At 46.2% G+C, this 18,861-nt stretch overlaps 1 protein-coding gene across 1 annotated transcript; it reads left to right on the forward strand.

Moving 5' to 3' along the window:
* Positions 1-159: 159 nt before the first annotated feature.
* On the forward strand, positions 160-18,357 carry LOC112217831 (methylmalonate-semialdehyde dehydrogenase [acylating], mitochondrial). The gene is made up of 12 exons (XM_024378409.2): positions 160-395; positions 9,366-9,407; positions 9,568-9,642; positions 12,722-12,883; positions 13,010-13,088; positions 13,536-13,838; positions 14,203-14,324; positions 14,596-14,785; positions 14,991-15,172; positions 16,766-16,945; positions 17,270-17,368; positions 17,529-18,357. The coding sequence occupies exons 1-12, from the start codon at positions 357-359 to the stop codon at positions 17,628-17,630; spliced, it is 1,575 nt and encodes a 524-aa protein (XP_024234177.1). The 5' UTR covers positions 160-356; the 3' UTR covers positions 17,631-18,357.
* Positions 18,358-18,861: the final 504 nt, after the last annotated feature.

The raw sequence follows: 18,861 nt of genomic DNA on the forward strand, positions 1-18,861 counted from the left end.
CAATGCGCTTCATACATTTGGGGGAGTTTATTCGTTTTGGCCTAGTGATTGGTTCTTTCCCAAGCTATTGTCCCGCCCAGATTGGGTCCTATTCACGGGAATCATGCATGCCAATTTCACAGATTGTTAAAGCATCTGCTGCGCTCGTCAATCTGGCCCAACCTCGCTGTCTCAGTGAAAGAGCAGATCATCATTTCAGCGTTTGCTCTTTCTACGTCCTCAGCCAGTTTGACGCAATGATTGTGTGACTGCTAGTCGGCTAACCTTTTCTAGTGTCTAGAGGTGTCTGTATTTTGGGTCTGACCAGCTGGGGAGTGCGTACTTTTGGGCTAAAAGCAATCACAGTTGCTTCAACCATGGCAGGGATACTAGCAAGGTCGTTATGGAGCAAAAAGGTAAACCACATACCACGTGCAGCTTTTCTAAATGCATTGTTTGTTTGAAGCTTGAGTGGCTGACTTGCTATCTTGCTCGAATGGCACGTTAGCTAGCTCGCTAGTTAGTTGGTGCCACACTTTTCTACGTCGAAACATACACTTATTTTATTTATTTATTTTTTATTTCACCTTTATTTAGGTAGGCTAGTTGAGAACAAGTTCTCATTTGCAACTGCGACCTGGCCAAGATAAAGCATAGCAGTGTGAGCAGACAACACAGAGTTACACATGGAATAAACAATTAACAAGTCAATAACACAGTAGAAAACAAAGGGGGGAGTCTATATACAATGTGTGCAAAAGGCATGAGGAGGTAGGCGAATAATTACAATTTTGCAGATTAACACTGGAGTGATAAATGATCAGATGGTCATGTACAGGTAGAGATATTGGTGTGCAAAAGAGCAGAAAAGTAAATAAATAAAAACAGTATGGGGATGAGGTAGGTGAAAATGGGTGGGCTATTTACCAATAGACTATGTACAGCTGCAGCGATCGGTTAGCTGCTCAGATAGCTGCTGTTTGAAGTTGGTGAGGGAGATAAGTCTCCAACTTCAGTGATTTTTGCAATTCGTTCCAGTCACAGGCAGTAGAGTACTGGAACGAAAGGCGGCCAAATGAGGTGTTGGCTTTCGGGATGATCAGTGAGATACACCTGCTGGAGCGCGTGCTACGGATGGGTGTTGCCATCTTGACCAGTGAACTGAGATAAGGCGGAGCTTTACCTAGCATGGACTTGTAGATGACCTGGAGCCAGTGGGTCTGGCGACGAATATGTAACGAGGGCCAGCCGACTAGAGCATACAAGTCGCAGTGGTGGGTGGTATAAGGTGCTTTAGTGACAAAACGGATGGCACTGTGATAGACTGCATCCAGTTTGCTGAGTAGTGTTGGAAGCCATTTTGTAGATGACATCGCCGAAGTCGAGGATCGGTAGGATAGTCAGTTTTACTAGGGTAAGCTTGGCGGCGTGAGTGAAGGAGGCTTTGTTGCGGAATAGAAAGCCGACTCTTGATTTGATTTTCAATTGGAGATGTTTGATATGAGTCTGGAAGGAGAGTTTGCAGTCTAGCCAGACACCTAGGTACTTATAGATGTCCACATATTCAAGGTCGGAACCATCCAGGGTGGTGATGCTAGTCGGGCATGCGGGTGCAGGCAGCGATCGGTTGAAAAGCATGCATTTGGTTTTACTAGCGTTTAAGAGCAGTTGGAGGCCACGGAAGGAGTGTTGTATGGCATTGAAGCTTGTTTGGAGGTTAGATAGCACAGTGTCCAATGACGGGCCGAAAGTATATAGAATGGTGTCGTCTGCGTAGAGGTGGATCAGGGAATCGCCCGCAGCAAGAGCAACATCATTGATATATACAGAGAAAAGAGTCGGCCTGAGAATTGAACCCTGTGGCACCCCCATAGAGACTGCCAGAGGACCGGACAGCATGCCCTCCGATTTGACACACTGAACTCTGTCTGCAAAGTAATTGGTGAACCAGGCAAGGCAGTCATCCGAAAAACCGAGGCTACTGAGTCTGCCGATAAGAATATGGTGATTGACAGAGTCGAAAGCCTTGGCAAGGTCAATGAAGACGGCTGCACAGTACTGTCTTTTATCGATGGCGGTTATGATATCGTTTAGTACCTTGAGTGTGGCTGAGGTGCACCCGTGACCGGCTCGAAAACCAGATTGCACAGCGTAGAAGGTACGGTGGGATTCGAGATGGTCAGTGACCTGTTTGTTGACTTGGCTTTCGAAGACCTTAGATAGGCAGGGCAGGATGGATATAGGTCTGTAACAGTTTGGGTCCAGGATGTCTCCCCCTTTGAAGAGGGGGATGACTACGGCAGCTTTCCAATCCTTGGGGATCTCAGACGATATGAAAGAGAGGTTGAACAGGCTGGTAATAGGGGTTGCGACAATGGCGGCGGATAGTTTCAGAAATAGGGGGTCCAGATTGTCAAGCCCAGCTGATTTGTATGGGTCCAGGTTTTGCAGCTCTTTCAGAACATCTGCTATCTGGATTTGGGTAAAGGAGAACCTGGAGAGGCTTGGGCGAGGAGCTGCCGGGGGCGGAGCTGTTGGCCGAGGTTGGAGTAGCCAGGCGGAAGGCATGGCCAGCCGTTGAGAAATGCTTATTGAAGTTTTCGATAATCATGGATTTATCGGTGGTGACCGTGTTACCTAGCCTCAGTGCAGTGGGCAGCTGGGAGGAGGTGCTCTTGTTCTCCATGGACTTCACAGTGTCCCAGAACTTTTTGGAGTTGGAGCTACAGGATGCAAACTTCTGCCTGAAGAAGCTGGCCTTAGCTTTCCTGACTGACTGCGTGTATTGGTTCCGGACTTCCCTGAACAGTTGCATATCACGGGGATTATTCGATGCTATTGCAGTCCGCCACAGGATGTTTTTGTGCTGGTCGAGGGCAGTCAGGTCTGGGGTGAACCAAGGACTGTATCTGTTCTTAGTTCTGCATTTTTTGAACGGAGCATGCTTATCTATAATTATTTCCCCCCCCCCTTGGCATTGCAACATATAGCTACTTCCTGTAGCATGCAATTGGACGAGTTAACGTTAGCTTTCGAGTTCAACTAGCTTGCTACAATGCCACATAGTTAGCTTAGCTAGTCGTCTTGCAGAAAGTTAGGCTTTTGGATCTTAGCCAATGGAAACTGAACATTGAAAAGTGATCCTTATGTGTTCTATATCGTGGAGCTCTGCTCCTAGTGGTTTACCCATCTGCATAGGCAGAGAATAGCCTGAGAAATTATGTACACACCTGCAGCCAATAGGAGCACAGGTGACCCAATCAGCCTCCGGTTATCTTCAGCGACAGGACTGGACAGAAGACGCCTAGAGAGAAGACTCAGGACAAACCCGCTGTCAATGTCCTAGTCTCCACGTTGTCCTTCATGAGCATGCCTTTTCCACCCCAAAAGCTCTTAAGAGCTCAGTGTCGCTGCTCCACTATGGCGGCTACGGACCCACACGACTTATGTGTTGTGTGTTTGGGTTTGCAGCATGCTAGGGGCATGCCACACAGATCCCCGGTATGCCTTAGCTGCACCCTCATTTCTTTAAAGGAGAGAAAGAAAGGAGAGGAAACAGAGGTGGGCATTTTTCAAGGGAGATCTCCCTCTGCAAGATGCCATGACTGTGCTTCCCTCAGACTCTGAGGCATCATATGACGACGGTGTCTCCGGAGATGACGAGGACCTGGGAAGTGTCTGGGTTTTTCTCCGGAAAAACCCAGTCTACTGACCAAAGCTGAAATTACCCCTCCTCCCTAGGGAGAGCGAGGGGAATTTCACATCCTTGGGCGAGGAAGAGACTGGCTCTTAATTTTCCGCAGCTCAAATCAAATCAAATCAAATTTTATTTGTCACATACACATGGTTAGCAGATGTTAATGCGAGTGTAGCGAAATGCTTGTGCTTCTAGTTCCGACAATGCAGTAATAACGAACAAGTAATCTAACTAACAATTCCAAAAAAAAAAAAACTACTGTCTTATACCCAGTGTAAGGGGATAAAGAATATGTACATAAGGATATATGAATGAGTGATGGCATAGGCAAGATACGGTAGATGATATCGAGTACAGTATATACATATGAGATGAGTATGTAAACCAAGTGGCATAGTTAAAGTGGCTAGTGATACATGTATTACATAAGGATGCAGTCGATGATATAGAGTACAGTATCTACGTATGCATATGAGATGAATAATGTAGGGTAAGTAACATTATATAAGGTAGCATTGTTTAAAGTGGCTAGTGATATATTTACATCATTTCCCATCAATTCCCATTATTAAAGTGGCTGGAGTAGAGTCAGTGTCATTGACAGTGTGTTGGCAGTAGCCACTCAATGTTAGTGGTGGCTGTTTAACAGTCTGATGGCCTTGAGATAGAAGCTGTTTTTCAGTCTCTCGGTCCCAGCTTTGATGCACCTGTACTGACCTCGCCTTCTGGATGACAGCGGGGTGAACAGGCAGTGGCTCGGGTGGTTGATGTCCTTGATGATCTTTATGGCCTTCCTGTAGCATCGGGTGGTGTAGGTGTCCTGGAGGGCAGGTAGTTTGCCCCCGGTGATGCGTTGTGCAGACCTCACTACCCTCTGGAGAGCCTTACGGTTGAGGGCGGTGCAGTTGCCATACCAGGCGGTGATACAGCCCGCCAGGATGCTCTCGATTGTGCATCTGTAGAAGTTTGTGAGTGCTTTTGGTGACAAGCCGAATTTCTTCAGCCTCCTGAGGTTGAAGAGGCGCTGCTGCGCCTTCCTCACGAGCTGCCTCCTATGCAACGCCCTCTCTGCGCTCTGACTTTACAGGGCTTATTGAGCGAGCCGTCTGGAGATTACACTGCCCCCCTCAGTTCTGGATGTGAATATGATGGTGGGCGGCCCCTACTCTAGACAAAGACACTGGCCATGCCCTCTTTCACTAAATATGTGTAGGGTACATGGGAGTCGCCTTTAATGGCCAGAGCGCCGGCGAAGGCATCACCAAAGTGGACGGGAAATGGCCTCAGGAGATCCCTAGGCTCGAGGACGCCCTAGCCGCGTACCTCGCCCCAGGTTCAAGCTCCTGGCCGTCTTCCAGGAAACCGACACTACCTACGACTTAGGACCGACTCGCAGCACAGCTGGTAGAGAAGTCATTCATTCTAGGTGTACAGGCTATAGCAGCAGCTAATAATATTGCCCTCCTGGTAGCCTCTATCCTGTCTCACCACGGGTAAGACTGAGCTGTCGTGAAAGGAGATAGAGGAAGCATTGAAGATTTCCGGTGCCATCCTCCATCTCACATAGGCGTTGGCTCTATGTGCGGGGAGGTCCATGGCCATTTCGGTGGTTGTGGAGCGACACCTCTGACTGTCTTTGACGGCTATGAAGGAGACTGACAAAGCCGCCCTAATGAATGTTGGAGCAGCAGTCAAAGATGCGACGTTGCGTTTCGGGAAGCTTGAGGAGGAGAGAAAGCAGCTGTCTAGACACCTGCCATTAGCAGGAGGGTCTCGAGCAACTTCAAAGGAACCCCCTCGCTCCACCGTCTCCAGTAGACATGGGTCTACTGTCAGAGAGAGAGAGCCCGTCGAGCGGCAGCACCTGGTGTAGTCAGAAGAGACGATGACCGGACGAGTGGGAGAGGACAGGACTTCAGGTGACATCGGCCACTGTTCATCCCCCAACAGGCATGGAGGAGCCGATGTGTCCTTTGTTAATAAAGAATGTATTCCATCTGGCTTTGTTACAAGATAACCTATTTTCCATAACAAAATTGAGACTGCTCACGTTCCTTCCATCTCTCTCTCTTCCTCTCACCACTGTGTGTAGCACAGCCCACTACGAGTAAGTAGCTGAGCACACACGGGGACGTTGTGAGTGGGAATGACATGAGGGAAGCGAGACAGACGCTCTTAATAAGCCGTCATGCTATACCTCATAAAAACCCTACACACTCTTGGCTTTGCGAAGGAATTGAGACGGCTTATGAGGCGGCAGGGCGGCCACTGCCTCATGGCGTCAGAGCCCACTCCACTCGTGGAGTAGCGGAACAGAGGAACAAGGGTAGAGGATATTTGTGCAGCGGCGTCTTGATCGGCATGTCTCCTTTTATCCGATTTTATCCGATTCTACCTGTTAGACATGTCGTCTAACTCTCGCTCGTTCTATACTCAGCGTGGCTGAAGGGAGAATTTGAGTTAAGAAAAGATGCAGGACTATTGGGCAGGGTTCCCATTAGGTCCACTCTCTTAGTTGTCAGAGAGTAAGACACGTGCCACATGACCTTTGTTTGACACTGTCAGAACAGCAGAGAATGTCTAGACTGCCCACCAGTGTATCACTGTATAAGGGCGGAGTGATGAGGGAAATAGTGCTGTAACTAGTGTTACTTTACTATTAGACCGGTCACTGGAAATGATGGAACATTGAGGTGTCATGTATCTGCTGAGGCAGAGTAGTTGGCCCATATTCTATTATCTGCCCACTAGTCATTGGCTTTACCTATGGACTGAGTGTGGTGGGTTACACTGAGGAATCGGTGAGTAGGTCTTCTAAATTGGTTCAGCCTGTACTCAGCTTTGCTGATGAGAAGGCTAGAATTAAGGACAAAAAGGCAGGATCAATGGACAGGGTTTCTATCAGGTCCGCTTTCTCCTATTAGAATGACTACATGTAACGGGTTTCCTCTTCCTCTTCTGAGGAGGAGTAGCAAGGATCGGACCAATACGCAGCGTGGTAAGTGTCCATGATACTTTAATAATAACTGAACACGACTCAATACAAAAATAACAAAGTGAATGGAAACGAAAACCGAAACAACATCTGTCTCTGATTGAGAACCATACCAGGCCAAACACAACATAGAAAAATGAACATGGACAACCCACCCAACTCACGCCCTGACCATACTAAAACAAAGACATAACAAAAGAACTAAGGTCAGAACGTGACAGTACCCCCCCAAAGGTGCGGATCCTGGCCGCAAAACCTGAACCTATAGGGGAGGGTCTGGGTGGGTGTCTGTCCATGGTGGCGGCTGGCGCGGACGTGACCACTGAACGTGGCAGCTCAGGACAGATGGCTCTGGCAGCTCAGGACAGGCGGGAGGCTCCAGCTCAGGACAGACGGGAGGCTCTGGCAGCTCAGGACAGACGGGAGGCTACAGCTCAGGACAGGCGGGAGGCTCTGGCAGCTCAGGACAGGCGGGAGGCTCTGGCAGCTCAGGACAGCAACAGGTGGGAGACTGGTCTGGCAGCTCAGGACAGGCGGGAGACTCTGGCAGCTCAGGACAGGCGGGAGACTGGCAGGGACAGGCGGGAGACTCTGGCAGCTCAGGACAGGCGGAGACTGGCAGCTGGACAGGCAGGGAAGCACCGCTCTGGCAGCTCAGGACAGGCGGGAGGCTCTGGCAGCTCAGGACAGGCGGGAGGCTCTGGCAGCTCCTCAGGACAGGCGGGAGGCTCTGGACAGCGGGAGACTCTGGCAGGACAGGCGGGAGACTGGCTCTCAGGACAGGTGGGAGACTGGCAGCTCAGGACAGGCGGGAGGCCTGGCAGCTCAGGACAGGCGGGAGGCTCAGGACAGGCGGGAGGCTCTGGCAGCACCTCTGGCAGCTCAGGACAGGCGGGAGACTCTGGCAGCTCAGGACAGGCGGGAGAGCTCAGGACAGACGGGAGACTCTGGCAGGGACAGGCGGGAGACTAGACGGGAGACTGGCAGCAGACGGGAGACTGGCAGCTCAGGACAGGCGGGAGACTCTGCAGCTGCGGGGCTGCCACCAGAGGACTGGTGCGTGGAGGAGGCACCGGATAGACCAGACCGTGGAGGTGCACTGGAGGTCTCGAGCCCCGAGCCTGCACAACCCTACCTGGCTGGATACTCCCCGTCACCAGGCCAGTGCGGCAACCCGGGGACACCGTGCGTAGGGCTGGTGCCATGTACCCCGGCCCACGGAGACCAGATGCGCTGAGCTGGCTTCATGGCACCTGGCTCGATGCCCACAGCCCGGCCGATGGCTGCGATCACCGGGCTATGCCTCTGCCTGTGCCCGGTCCCTGCCCGGTCCCTCTCTCTCCACGGTAAGCACGGGGAGTTGGCTCAGGTCTCCTACCTGACTTAGCCACACTCCCCAATACATTTTTGGGGCTGCCTCTCGTCCCATCCGCGCTGCCGTGCTGCCTCCTCATACCACCGCCGCTCAGCTTTCGCTGCCTCCAGCTCTGCCTTGGGGCGGCGATATTCCCCAGCGTGTGCCCATGGTCCTTCTCCGTCCAGAATCTCCTCCCATGTCCATGAGTCCCGAGATTTCTGCTGCTGCCCGATACCACACTGCTTGGTCCTTTGGTGGTGGGTGATTCTGTAACGGCTTTCCTCTTCTGAGGAGGAGTAGCAAGGATCGGACCAATACGCAGCGTGGTAAGTGTTCATGATACTTTAATAATAACTGAACACGACTCAAAACAAAAATAACAAAGTGAATGGAAACGAAAACCGAAACAGTCCTGAATGGTGACACAAACAACAAAACAATCACCCACGAAACACAGGTGGGAAAAGGCTACCTAAGTATGATTCTCAATCAGAGACAACTAACGACACCTGTCTCTGATTGAGAACCATACCAGGCCAAACACAAAACACAACATAGACAACCCACCCAACTCACGCCCTGACCATACTAAAACAAAGACATAACAAAAGAACTAAGGTCAGAACGCGACACTACATGACATTACTCCTGGCTGGGATAGCACAGTAGAGTTTGTTTTTTTGTCCTGCCCACAAGTCTATGACTGTGTTTGGGTGGATGGAAGAGGGATATAGTTCCTGTAACTGGTGTTACAGTACTATTTGACCAATTTTTAATACCGACAAAGTTTTGAGTTCATCGAATCTGCTTGTACAGATTTCTATGGCTCATATTCTGCATTATCTGCCCACTAGTCATTAGCGGTGCCTCTGGACAGAGTACATTGTGACACAGTCTGTTGCGGGATTTAGTCGCAGCCATTACTGGACCAGACCTTTTCATTAAGTTTGGGAAGTGTTAGGCTCGGCAGGGAATATATTTTGGAGTGTTGCGCTCCACCTTAAACCACTAGGAGTCGGGCGGAGCTCCACGATATAGAAGTAGTAACTCCAGTTCTATGAGTAAAGCGGAGTCCCATAGGACTTAAGGCCCTGCCGACCCCCAGTCTCGCTGAAGATCATTTTCGGGAGGCTGATTGAGGGGAAGCGACCCCTTTTATAGGGACACCTATACTCCTATTGGCTGCAGATGTGTGCATCATTTTTTTCTCAGGCTATATTCTGCCTAGGCAGTGGGGTAAACCACTAGGCGCAGAGCTCCCCTATGGGGCTCCACTCCACTCATACTGTAAAACTGGAGTTACAACTCCGATAACTATCGTTTTCTCTCGTTTACAGGCACCCTTTCAGATGGGTCGCATGTGCTATTCATCATCCGTGGTGAGTTAACATCATGCAATCATAACTACATTTATGAGTGTTTGTAACTACAGAATACTTGTATTAGAATACATGCTCATACAATCTAGACATGTACAGATATGATGATTTGATATGGTGGATGACTGCATTATCCCCCTGTGCTTTTGCAACCTTCCAGCCCACCACCAAGTTGTTCATTGACGGCAAGTTTGTTGAGTCAAACACCTCAGAATGGCTGGACATTCACAACCCTGTAAGTATTTCTGCATTAACACACCCACATCACAACGGGAGTTCATGCAAACACTAAAAAGCAATGTGTAAACCGGTCAGGAGCTGGAGATGAAGAACTCTTTAGGGTGTAATTTAATATGTATGATTTGGAAAGTGAAGAAATGGGAGCCTATTCTATATAGCCAATTTAACCTTGACATGTTTATGCACTCACATTCACTAACTCAGGCCCGGGGGGCCTGTCTGCATCTACTTCATGTAAACGTTTCATTGTCTTGCTCCAGGAAATATTCACACCCTCTTTACTTTTTCCATTTTGTGTTACAAAGTAGAATTAAAAATGATTTCATTGTTGTCAATGATCTATGCAAAATACTCTCAAAAAGTAAGGGTAAAATTCAAACATTTGTTAAAAAACAAATACAACACAAATACATACAACACAAATTGATTAGATAAGTATTCATCCCCTGAATCAATACGTTAAAATCACATTTGGCAGCAACTATAGCTGTGTCTTTCTGGGTAAGTCTCTAAAAGCTTTCCACACCTGGATTGTGCAGATTTTGCCCAATATTCTTACAATAATTATTCAATCTCTGGCAAATTGGTGGTTTATCATTGCTAGCAGATTTAAGACAACTGTAACTCGGCCACTCAGGAACATTCACTGTCTTCTTGGTCCACAACTCCAGTGTAGAATTGGCCTCATGTTTTAGGACAGTGGTTCCCAAACTTTTTATAGTCCCATAGTCCCATCAAACATTCAAGCTCCAGCTGCGTACCCCCTCTAGCACCAGGGTCGGCACACTCTCAAATGTTGTTTGAAGGCCCTGAATTTGAAGGTAGGCCTTGAAATACATCCACAGGTATACCTCCAATTGACTCAAATTATGTCAATTAGCCTATCAGAAGCTTCTAAAGCCATGACATAATTTTCTGGAATTTTCCACGCTGTTTAAAGGCACAGTAAACTTGGTGTATGTTAACTTCTGACCCACTGGAATTGTGATACAGTGTAAGTGAAATAATCTGTCTGTAAACAATTGTTGGAAAAATTACTTCATGCACAAAGTAGATGTCCTAACTGACTTGCCAAAACTATAGTTTGTTAACAAGAAATGTGTAGAATGGTTAAAACGAGTTTTAATGACTCCAACCTAAGTGTATGTAAACTTCCCACTTCAACTGTACTTGAACTGTTAGTGGAATTCCTGCGAAAGAGTAACGGTTAATGTGATTGGATGCTAATTATTTGACTAGGCTACCTGTATTTGACATTGTGTTGTTATTTTGCTGAACACTAGATGTTACATTTTATTTTGGGCAGTGAAACGAGGGGGAAAAAACTCACCCAAATGTATAGCCCCGTTGGAAAATATAAATGGACTGTTTGAAAATGTACAAAAATAAATAAATAAAAATATTTTTGATTTTTTAATTTTTTAAGTATCACATTTGGCGTACCCCCGACGGCATTGCGCGTACCCCTGGGAGTACGCATACCCCAGTTTGGGAATACATGTTTCAGGGTATTTCCCTGCTGAAAGGTGAAATCATCTGTCTGGTGGAAAGCAGACTGAACCAGCTTTTTCTCTGGGATTTTGCCTGTGTTTAGCTCCATTCCGTTTCTCTTTTTTTTATCCTGAAAGTCCCCAGTCCTTAACGATTACGAGCATACACATAACATGAACACAGCCACCACTATGCTTGAAAATATGGAGAGTGGTACTCAGTAATGTTTGGGGCAAATCCAATACAGGACAAAAAGTTAGTTGCTGGTAGATTTTTACATCTAGCTGCCACAGTGGCTGGTGAACCAGAAACTACATTTTATGTCCTGTCTGTCACTGTTTTAAAGTCACAATTGGCCTCATGGTGAAATCCTTGAGTGGTTTCTTTCCTCTTCGGCAACTGAGTTAGGAAAGACACCTGTATCTTTGTAGTGACTGGGTTTATTGATAAGGCATCCAAAGTGCAATGAATAACTTCACCATGCTCAAAGGGATATTCAATGTTAGTTTATTTTACCAGTAGGTGCCCTTCTTCACGAGGCATTAGAAAACCTCCCTGGCATTAGATAACCTCCCTGGTCTTTGTGCTTGAAATTCACTGCTTGACTGAGGGACCTTACTATGTATGTGTGGGATACAGAGAGGAGGTAGTCATTAAAAAATTGTTGCACTATTATTGCACACAGTGAGTCCATGCAACTTGTTAAGCACATTTTTACTCCTGAACTTATTTAAGCTTGCCATAACAAAGGGGTTGAATACTTATTGACTCAAGACAATACAGCTTTTAATTTAAAGTTTGTCAAAATTTCCGACTACATTTTTGATCAAATTCACGTGGAAATGTTAGTTATAAATCTGTCATTCTCATTGACAGCAAGTCTAAGAAGCGGTAGATCTGTTCTATGTGCGCTATTTCTATGCTTCCCTTTAAGATTTGTTTTTGCGTCTTTTTACTTTCGGTTTTGTACACCAGTTTCAAACAACTGAAAACACAATATTTTTGGTTGCTGAAATATGTTTTCCATAAAAAGCCAAGGCAATAGCATGGTGGCAGAGCATGGCATTAAAGGCTAATTCTAAACATTATATAGTCATTCTGAATGATGTATACATGCATCATTACAGATTTTGGTTGATTTATAAACCTGATAACTTTCAATTGAACAGTGAGACATCTGATACTTTGGGTACAGAGTGAAAATTCAGCAGTTTAGTCAGTTCAAGATTGGATTGTCAGTTGTCCTGAGGCATATAGATTGAAAACACTTGTATACATTTTACTTCAGACTGTTTTTAAGTTGTGGAGGTAATTAAGCAGGCAAATCATATGATTATAACCAAACATTTGAGGATGTGGTGGTTGCCGATCTTGTTCGTCATCAGGCTGGCCCTGACAAATAGAACATTTTGAAATGCTATCGGACTCCCTATTCCACATTTCATGACACTTATCCCTGTACACAGTTAATTTTTCTCTCAAGTTTCTTAAACATTACACCCTTCTGGACAGGCCCCAGATGTTGTTGGTCTCTGTTCACAATGACCTGGTCATCTTTTGTCCCTCTTCTCCCCCTATTTCAGGCTACCAATGAAGTGGTGAGTCGTGTGCCCAAAGCCACCCACACGGAGATGCTGGCTGCAGTAGACTCCTGCTCCAGGGCCTATGCCTCCTGGTCCGACACTTCCATCCTCACCCGCCAGCAGATCTTCCTCCGATACCAGCAGCTCATCAAGGAAAACATTGTAAGGAAAGCCCCTGGTCTGAAATCAGGCCTGCATACATGTTTCTTAACAATAACCGGGTCCTAAAACATTAATGTTTATCAAAGCTGATTGGCTAATTTTATTTATTGTCTTCTATGTTTACAGAAAGAGCTGGCCAGGCTGATCACCCTGGAGCAAGGCAAGACTCTAGCCGACGCGGAGGGAGACGTCTTCAGAGGACTGCGTGAGTAGACAGTCCCCTTCAGTAGGCATGGGAAACGGGAGAAAATGTTTATTTGAAACGGGGAGATGGCTACTACAAGAACTTGTCCAATAAATGCTTATTTTAGTCTTCTCTAGTCTGTATGGGAGTCTCTGTATGGGAGTCTCTTTATTGGTGTCTCTGTATGGGAGTCTCTGTATGAGAGTCTCTTTATTGGTGTCTCTGTATGAGAGTCTCTCTATTGGGTGTCTCTGTATGGGAGTCTCTGTATGGGAGTCTCTGTATGGGAGTCTCTGTATAGGAGCCTCTCTATTGGAGTCTCTGTATCTCTGATGTCTTGGTCTCCTTTAGCAACACACATATTTGACCCTCTTTCAACCCTACTCTGATTTCTACCTCCACATGTACTGTTTGACCTTCAGCTCTCTGGCTTTTCTCACCGTGTCTCTGCTCCTCTCTGCCCCCTAGAGGTGGCAGAGCACGCCTGCAGCATCACCTCCCTGATGATGGGGGAGACCCTGCCCTCCATCACCAAAGACATGGATACCTACACCTACCGCCTGCCCATCGGGGTGTGTGCCGGCATCGCCCCCTTCAACTTCCCTGCCATGATTCCTCTGTGGATGTTCCCCATGGGCATGGTGTGTGGCAACACCTACCTGATGAAGCCCTCCGAGCGAGTCCCAGGGTGCACCATGCTGCTGGCCAAGCTGCTGCAGGATGCAGGGTTGCCCGACGGGACCCTGAACATCATCCATGGACAGCACGCTGGTGAGACGGGGTTGTGTGTGTGCTTAGTCTTTTATAAAACATGTGTCCTTTTTCCCAGGATGCAATGAAGCAGGCTATGCTGATCATGTGTTAGTGCTGCATCTACAAGACCATTCAGACTATTGATAGAACTCAAGCAGGCCTCCCGGGTGGCGCAGTGGTTAAGGGCGCTGTACTGCATTATGTTAAACGCTTTGCATAATGTGTGTAGGTGCTTTAGGGGAAGGAGTCCATATAAGAAAGGTTGTTTGTTTTGTTTCCAAGGTGATTACACCGTGCCATCTTGTGCCCTTACAGTGCCATGTAATGATGATGGGATGATGTTGATGAGTAAAATTAGATGACCTTTGACCTCTTTCCGTAGCCGTGAATTTCATTTGTGACCACCCAGCCATCAAGGCCATCAGCTTTGTGGGCTCCAACCAGGCAGGAGAGTACATCTACGAGAGAGGATCCAAGAACGGCAAGAGAGTGCAGTCCAACATGGTAAACATGATTAAATGTTTGAAGAATCCTTTACGCATTTAGGAAACATGTCTGCCTTAAAAGTGCAAAATGCAGAAATCGCTCCGCCATTTCCCGGTGGCCTTAACCATACTGCAAGATGAATAGTTCTATCAAGACTGAGCCAATAGATGGCTGTCGATCCTTGAGTTTTTTTTCTTGAGATAGTTATTGCTTAGGTCTACTGTATGTCTTTGCACGTTCCTAAAATGTATTGCAGTAAATGTAACAACCCATGTGTTCTGGCTTGTAGGGAGCTAAGAACCACGGTGTGGTGATGCCTGATGCCAACAAGGAGAACACTCTGAACCAGCTGGTGGGCGCGGCCTTCGGCGCAGCAGGACAGCGTTGTATGGCTCTCTCAACTGCCATTCTGGTAGGCGAAGCTCGTGATTGGCTCCCAGAACTGGTGGAGCGCTCCAAAGCCCTGCGCGTCAATGCAGGTACCTCACCCTTTAACCTAAAAGACTCACTAACCCCTGTGTGAATTTAAGACTTGCTAGTGTTTTTTCCCCATTTAAAACAGTACATCCTATAGCACCACTAGCTCCAGTCAACATACCGTATCATGCAACATTGCTCAGAATTGGAATGTCCATCCTATGAATTCTAATTCCTTGTTTTCTTCCTTTGTGTGCGTGTATCTAGGTGACCAGCCAGGTGCTGACGTGGGTCCACTGATTTCCCCTGAGGCCAGGGCCCGTGTTGAGATGTTGATCCAGAGTGGTGTGGACGAGGGAGCTACGCTGCTGCTGGATGGACGCAATGTCCACGTCAAAGGATACGAGAATGGAAACTTCGTAGGACCCACTATCATCGGCAACGTTACGGTAAGGGGGGCGCGGTCTATGAATTTTGGTCAGCTGAGTGATTGACTGTTAGTAGCTGAGCTAAAGCCAAGGTTTCCTCATCTACAAGTATTCCGGCTACATTATTACATTACATCATGTAACTTTTGGTGAACCACCGCACCTCTATACTTAAGCAATAGGGGTGTGATATATGGCCAATATAGAATGGCTAAGTGCTATTCTCAGCCATGGCACAACGCGGAGTGCCTGGATACAGTCCTTAGCCGTAGTATATTAGCTATATACCACAAACCCCCAAGGTGCCTTATTGCTATTATGAACTGGTTACCAAAGTAATTAGAACAGGAAAAATGTATGTTTTGTCTTACACTGTGTGATATGCCACAGCTTTCAGCCAATCAGCATTGGAAGGCTAAAACCACCCAGTTTATATTTGGGTTTACATCACTGGAGTATCTCACAACAATGCTGAACCTTGGTACAGTGGGAATTCCACATAAAGGAGATAAACGTGGAAACATGCCTGTGGTAGCTCTGTAACTCACTGTTACAGTAGATAAGAATATTTAACCCTTGTCCTGCAGTACAATCTAACCAAAGCCCCTCTGGTGGGCAGAGGTTGGAACCAAATTATTTATTTTGCAACTGTTCTGTTCCGAGCAGAATCCCGATTTTATTTTGTTCCGACCAGCATAATAAAGTTCTGAACCGGTTCGAACCCCAGAAAAGTAATAGTTAATTTACGTGTATATATATTTTTTTTACCTGGTGAAATCAAGATCATTTTTACATTTAGCACATGAATTTACTCCACCAATTAGCACGGATAGAGCAGCTTACTATGGAACCGGTAAGCTCGTTGTTTGGTGGACAGATGAGTGCAGGCGTGAAATGCGACTGAAATTGTACCAGTAGGGAGAGCGAGAGGGGTGGACATGGAGGGGGCATGCTTAAAGCGCTGAGCATCATGACATGAATTGGAATGTGTTTAGGCTATTACTAGCATCAGGACTTCACTGAAATATATTTATATTACACTAGACATTAGGAATATTTTTGGAACAATAAATAACATTATTAACCGGTTCTCAATATTTGAAAATAAGTGTTCTGTTCTGGAATACTAGAGATCCATTTCCTTTCCTCAATGTTTTTCTTGTTTTTGGTTCGGTTCCCTGAAACGGTTCAAACCCCTGCTTGTAGGTTAATGTCTGGCTGGAGTTAAGAGGCCTGACTTGACCAGCGACATCTGCCTGCTATATGGAGATCTTGGCTGATGAACCATTAGTCACATTGATGGTTGTGTAATCTTGTCCATATGGAGAGAAGATAAAACAGTGCCTTTGTCAACCCGACTTTCCACTCTTTCTCACGTTCACTGTCCTTCAGGTTTTCGGGTGTGAATCTTCTGTGTATCCCCTTCCACAAGTCATACCACTTCACTTATTATATTGGATCTGATTTGCCTTCAACTCATTTGGAAGGCCTGCAATAACAATAATAATAATAATACATGATAGTCCAGCCAATCTCTATTCTTGACATAATATCCTGTAGAACACTGACAGGGAGCTTAATCTCATGCTTTTCCACTCCTCCTCCCCACCCCAGCCAGCGATGAAGTGCTACACGGAGGAGATTTTTGGGCCTGTACTGGTGGTTCTGGAGGCAGACACTCTGGACGATGCCATCTCCCTGGTCAACAACAACCAGTATGGCAACGGAACTGCCATCTTCACTACCAACGGCGCTACTGCCCGCAAGTACACACACGAGGTGGATGTCGGACAGGTGAGCCATAGTTCAACGTTCAGAGAATTCCGGTAGGTGCTTAGGAAAGTAAGACTTGTGTGATTTGATGTCAAGCATTGCAAGTAGTTTCCCATTGATCATTGGATGACATCATTTCCTGATAGATTGGTGATTCATAGCTTGTGGTTACTCTGGGGGTTTCATCTGCTTTTAATGGGATTTAAGACTCTGAGGGACAACCATCTATTATTCACGTAACTATTTTGCAACAATGCACAAGGCCTTTTCATGGATCCCTCAAGCTGTAATTTCTCTGTTGACATTTATCTCCTTGATTCATAATGTGATCTGTATGTCTGTCAGATTGGAGTGAACGTGCCCATCCCCGTGCCCCTGCCCATGTTCTCCTTTACCGGCTCCAGGGGTTCCTTCAGGGGAGACACCAACTTCTATGGCAAACAGGTTAGCCCAACACCGGCAATGACCAGCACAAGCCCACAATTGTTTCTCACCCACCGATTTTATCATGCGATCATATTGATCCTACGTTTTTGTTTCAGACAACTATTTATGAGGTGGAAGATTTCTGTATTTGATTGTCTCTTTTGTGTTGTCGCTACAGGGCATTCAGTTCTACACTCAGATCAAGACGGTGACATCACAGTGGAAGGCTGAGGATGCCACGACTAAGGCTGCAGCAGTTACCATGCCAACCATGCGCTAAACTGAATGTAAATGTTGTGTTCTCTCCCTGGCACAACGTTCTACTGACTGACATTCACAAGGGGTTAGCACCCAAGGGGTATGGATAACTGATCAAATCAAATCAAAATCAAATCAAATTTATTTATATAGCCCTTCGTACATCAGCTGATATCTCAAAGTGCTGTACAGAAACCCAGCCTAAAACCCCAAACAGCAAGCAATGCAGGTGTAGAAGCACGATAGCTGATAGGACTTTACTGCAGTCCTGGAATATGTTTTATACAGAGTGTACTACGTGAGCAAAGTTTTTATATTTTGGAGTTTGACCCTGTTAATGAAAGTAATGTTTCTTATAGGGTGGTGGCAGATTAGATCTGAAATGTACTGTTACTATAGCCTCAAACCCTTCTGCTGCTCCTGGGAGTTCCATGAGAACGATGGACTTGGTGGAATGCAAAGGGTGAGAGAAGGCCTCTGTTGCCCATAGGCAAAGATCTAGGATCAGTACTCCCCTCGCATCCTAACTATAACCATTAGGAGGGGAACAGCGGTACACTGACTGTAGATAAGCATCTAGAAGTGGCTTCACCCCAGTCCCACAGCCATCATGGTCCTTAGTGTCCCCAACCTGTGGAACAGAGACACTGTCAAAGTGTTAGTATTTGTGTGAGTGCATTCTAAAAATCCAATTTGTAACATTAGTGAGCGGTGTTTCTGTTTTACATGGAATAAAGATATCCATTGAATACTGTGGCTAAGTATACTACTTCCTATGCCTCATCACTGAGCTCTATATAACTAGACATTGTATTTTTTACATTTCTCTCTCAAGCAGGAATATTGAACAAGAATATGGCAACGTTCAGGATGAATCAAACCACTATTTGAACGGAATGTACGCTTTAATTCATCAATATATTTAGTGCGCAAAGCGTCTCCAAACACTTTCATAACCCTAAAATTTGCCTAAATAATCTACAAAATCAGAGTATTTTTCAATCTACAAGTTGGTGCTTAAACTGACTAATATGGATACAGTTAGATGGCTTTCCTTTGAGGCCTACAGTGCATTCGGAAAGTATTCAGATCCCTTGACTTTTTCAACATTTTGTTACAGCCTTATTCTAAAATGGATGAAGTAGTTTTCCCCCCTATAATTATAAAGCAAAAACAGGTTTTTACATTTTTGCAAATTTTATTTAAATTATTCTTAAATGCTTGTTTTCAGACACTTTACTCAGTACTTTGTA

The sequence above is a fragment of the Oncorhynchus tshawytscha genome, linkage group LG18 (assembly GCF_018296145.1).
Source record: "Oncorhynchus tshawytscha isolate Ot180627B linkage group LG18, Otsh_v2.0, whole genome shotgun sequence".
Lineage (NCBI taxonomy): Eukaryota > Metazoa > Chordata > Actinopteri > Salmoniformes > Salmonidae > Oncorhynchus > Oncorhynchus tshawytscha.

Bases quoted from the DNA above. Each gene is read 5' to 3' on its own strand.
- LOC112217831 (XM_024378409.2), top strand. From the start codon at position 357: ATGGCAGGGATACTAGCAAGGTCGTTATGGAGCAAAAAG. The intron at 9,408-9,567 runs GTGAGTTAACAT...GCAACCTTCCAG, and splicing joins TGTGCTATTCATCATCCGTG to CCCACCACCAAGTTGTTCAT. The intron at 9,643-12,721 runs GTAAGTATTTCT...CCCCTATTTCAG, and splicing joins GGCTGGACATTCACAACCCT to GCTACCAATGAAGTGGTGAG.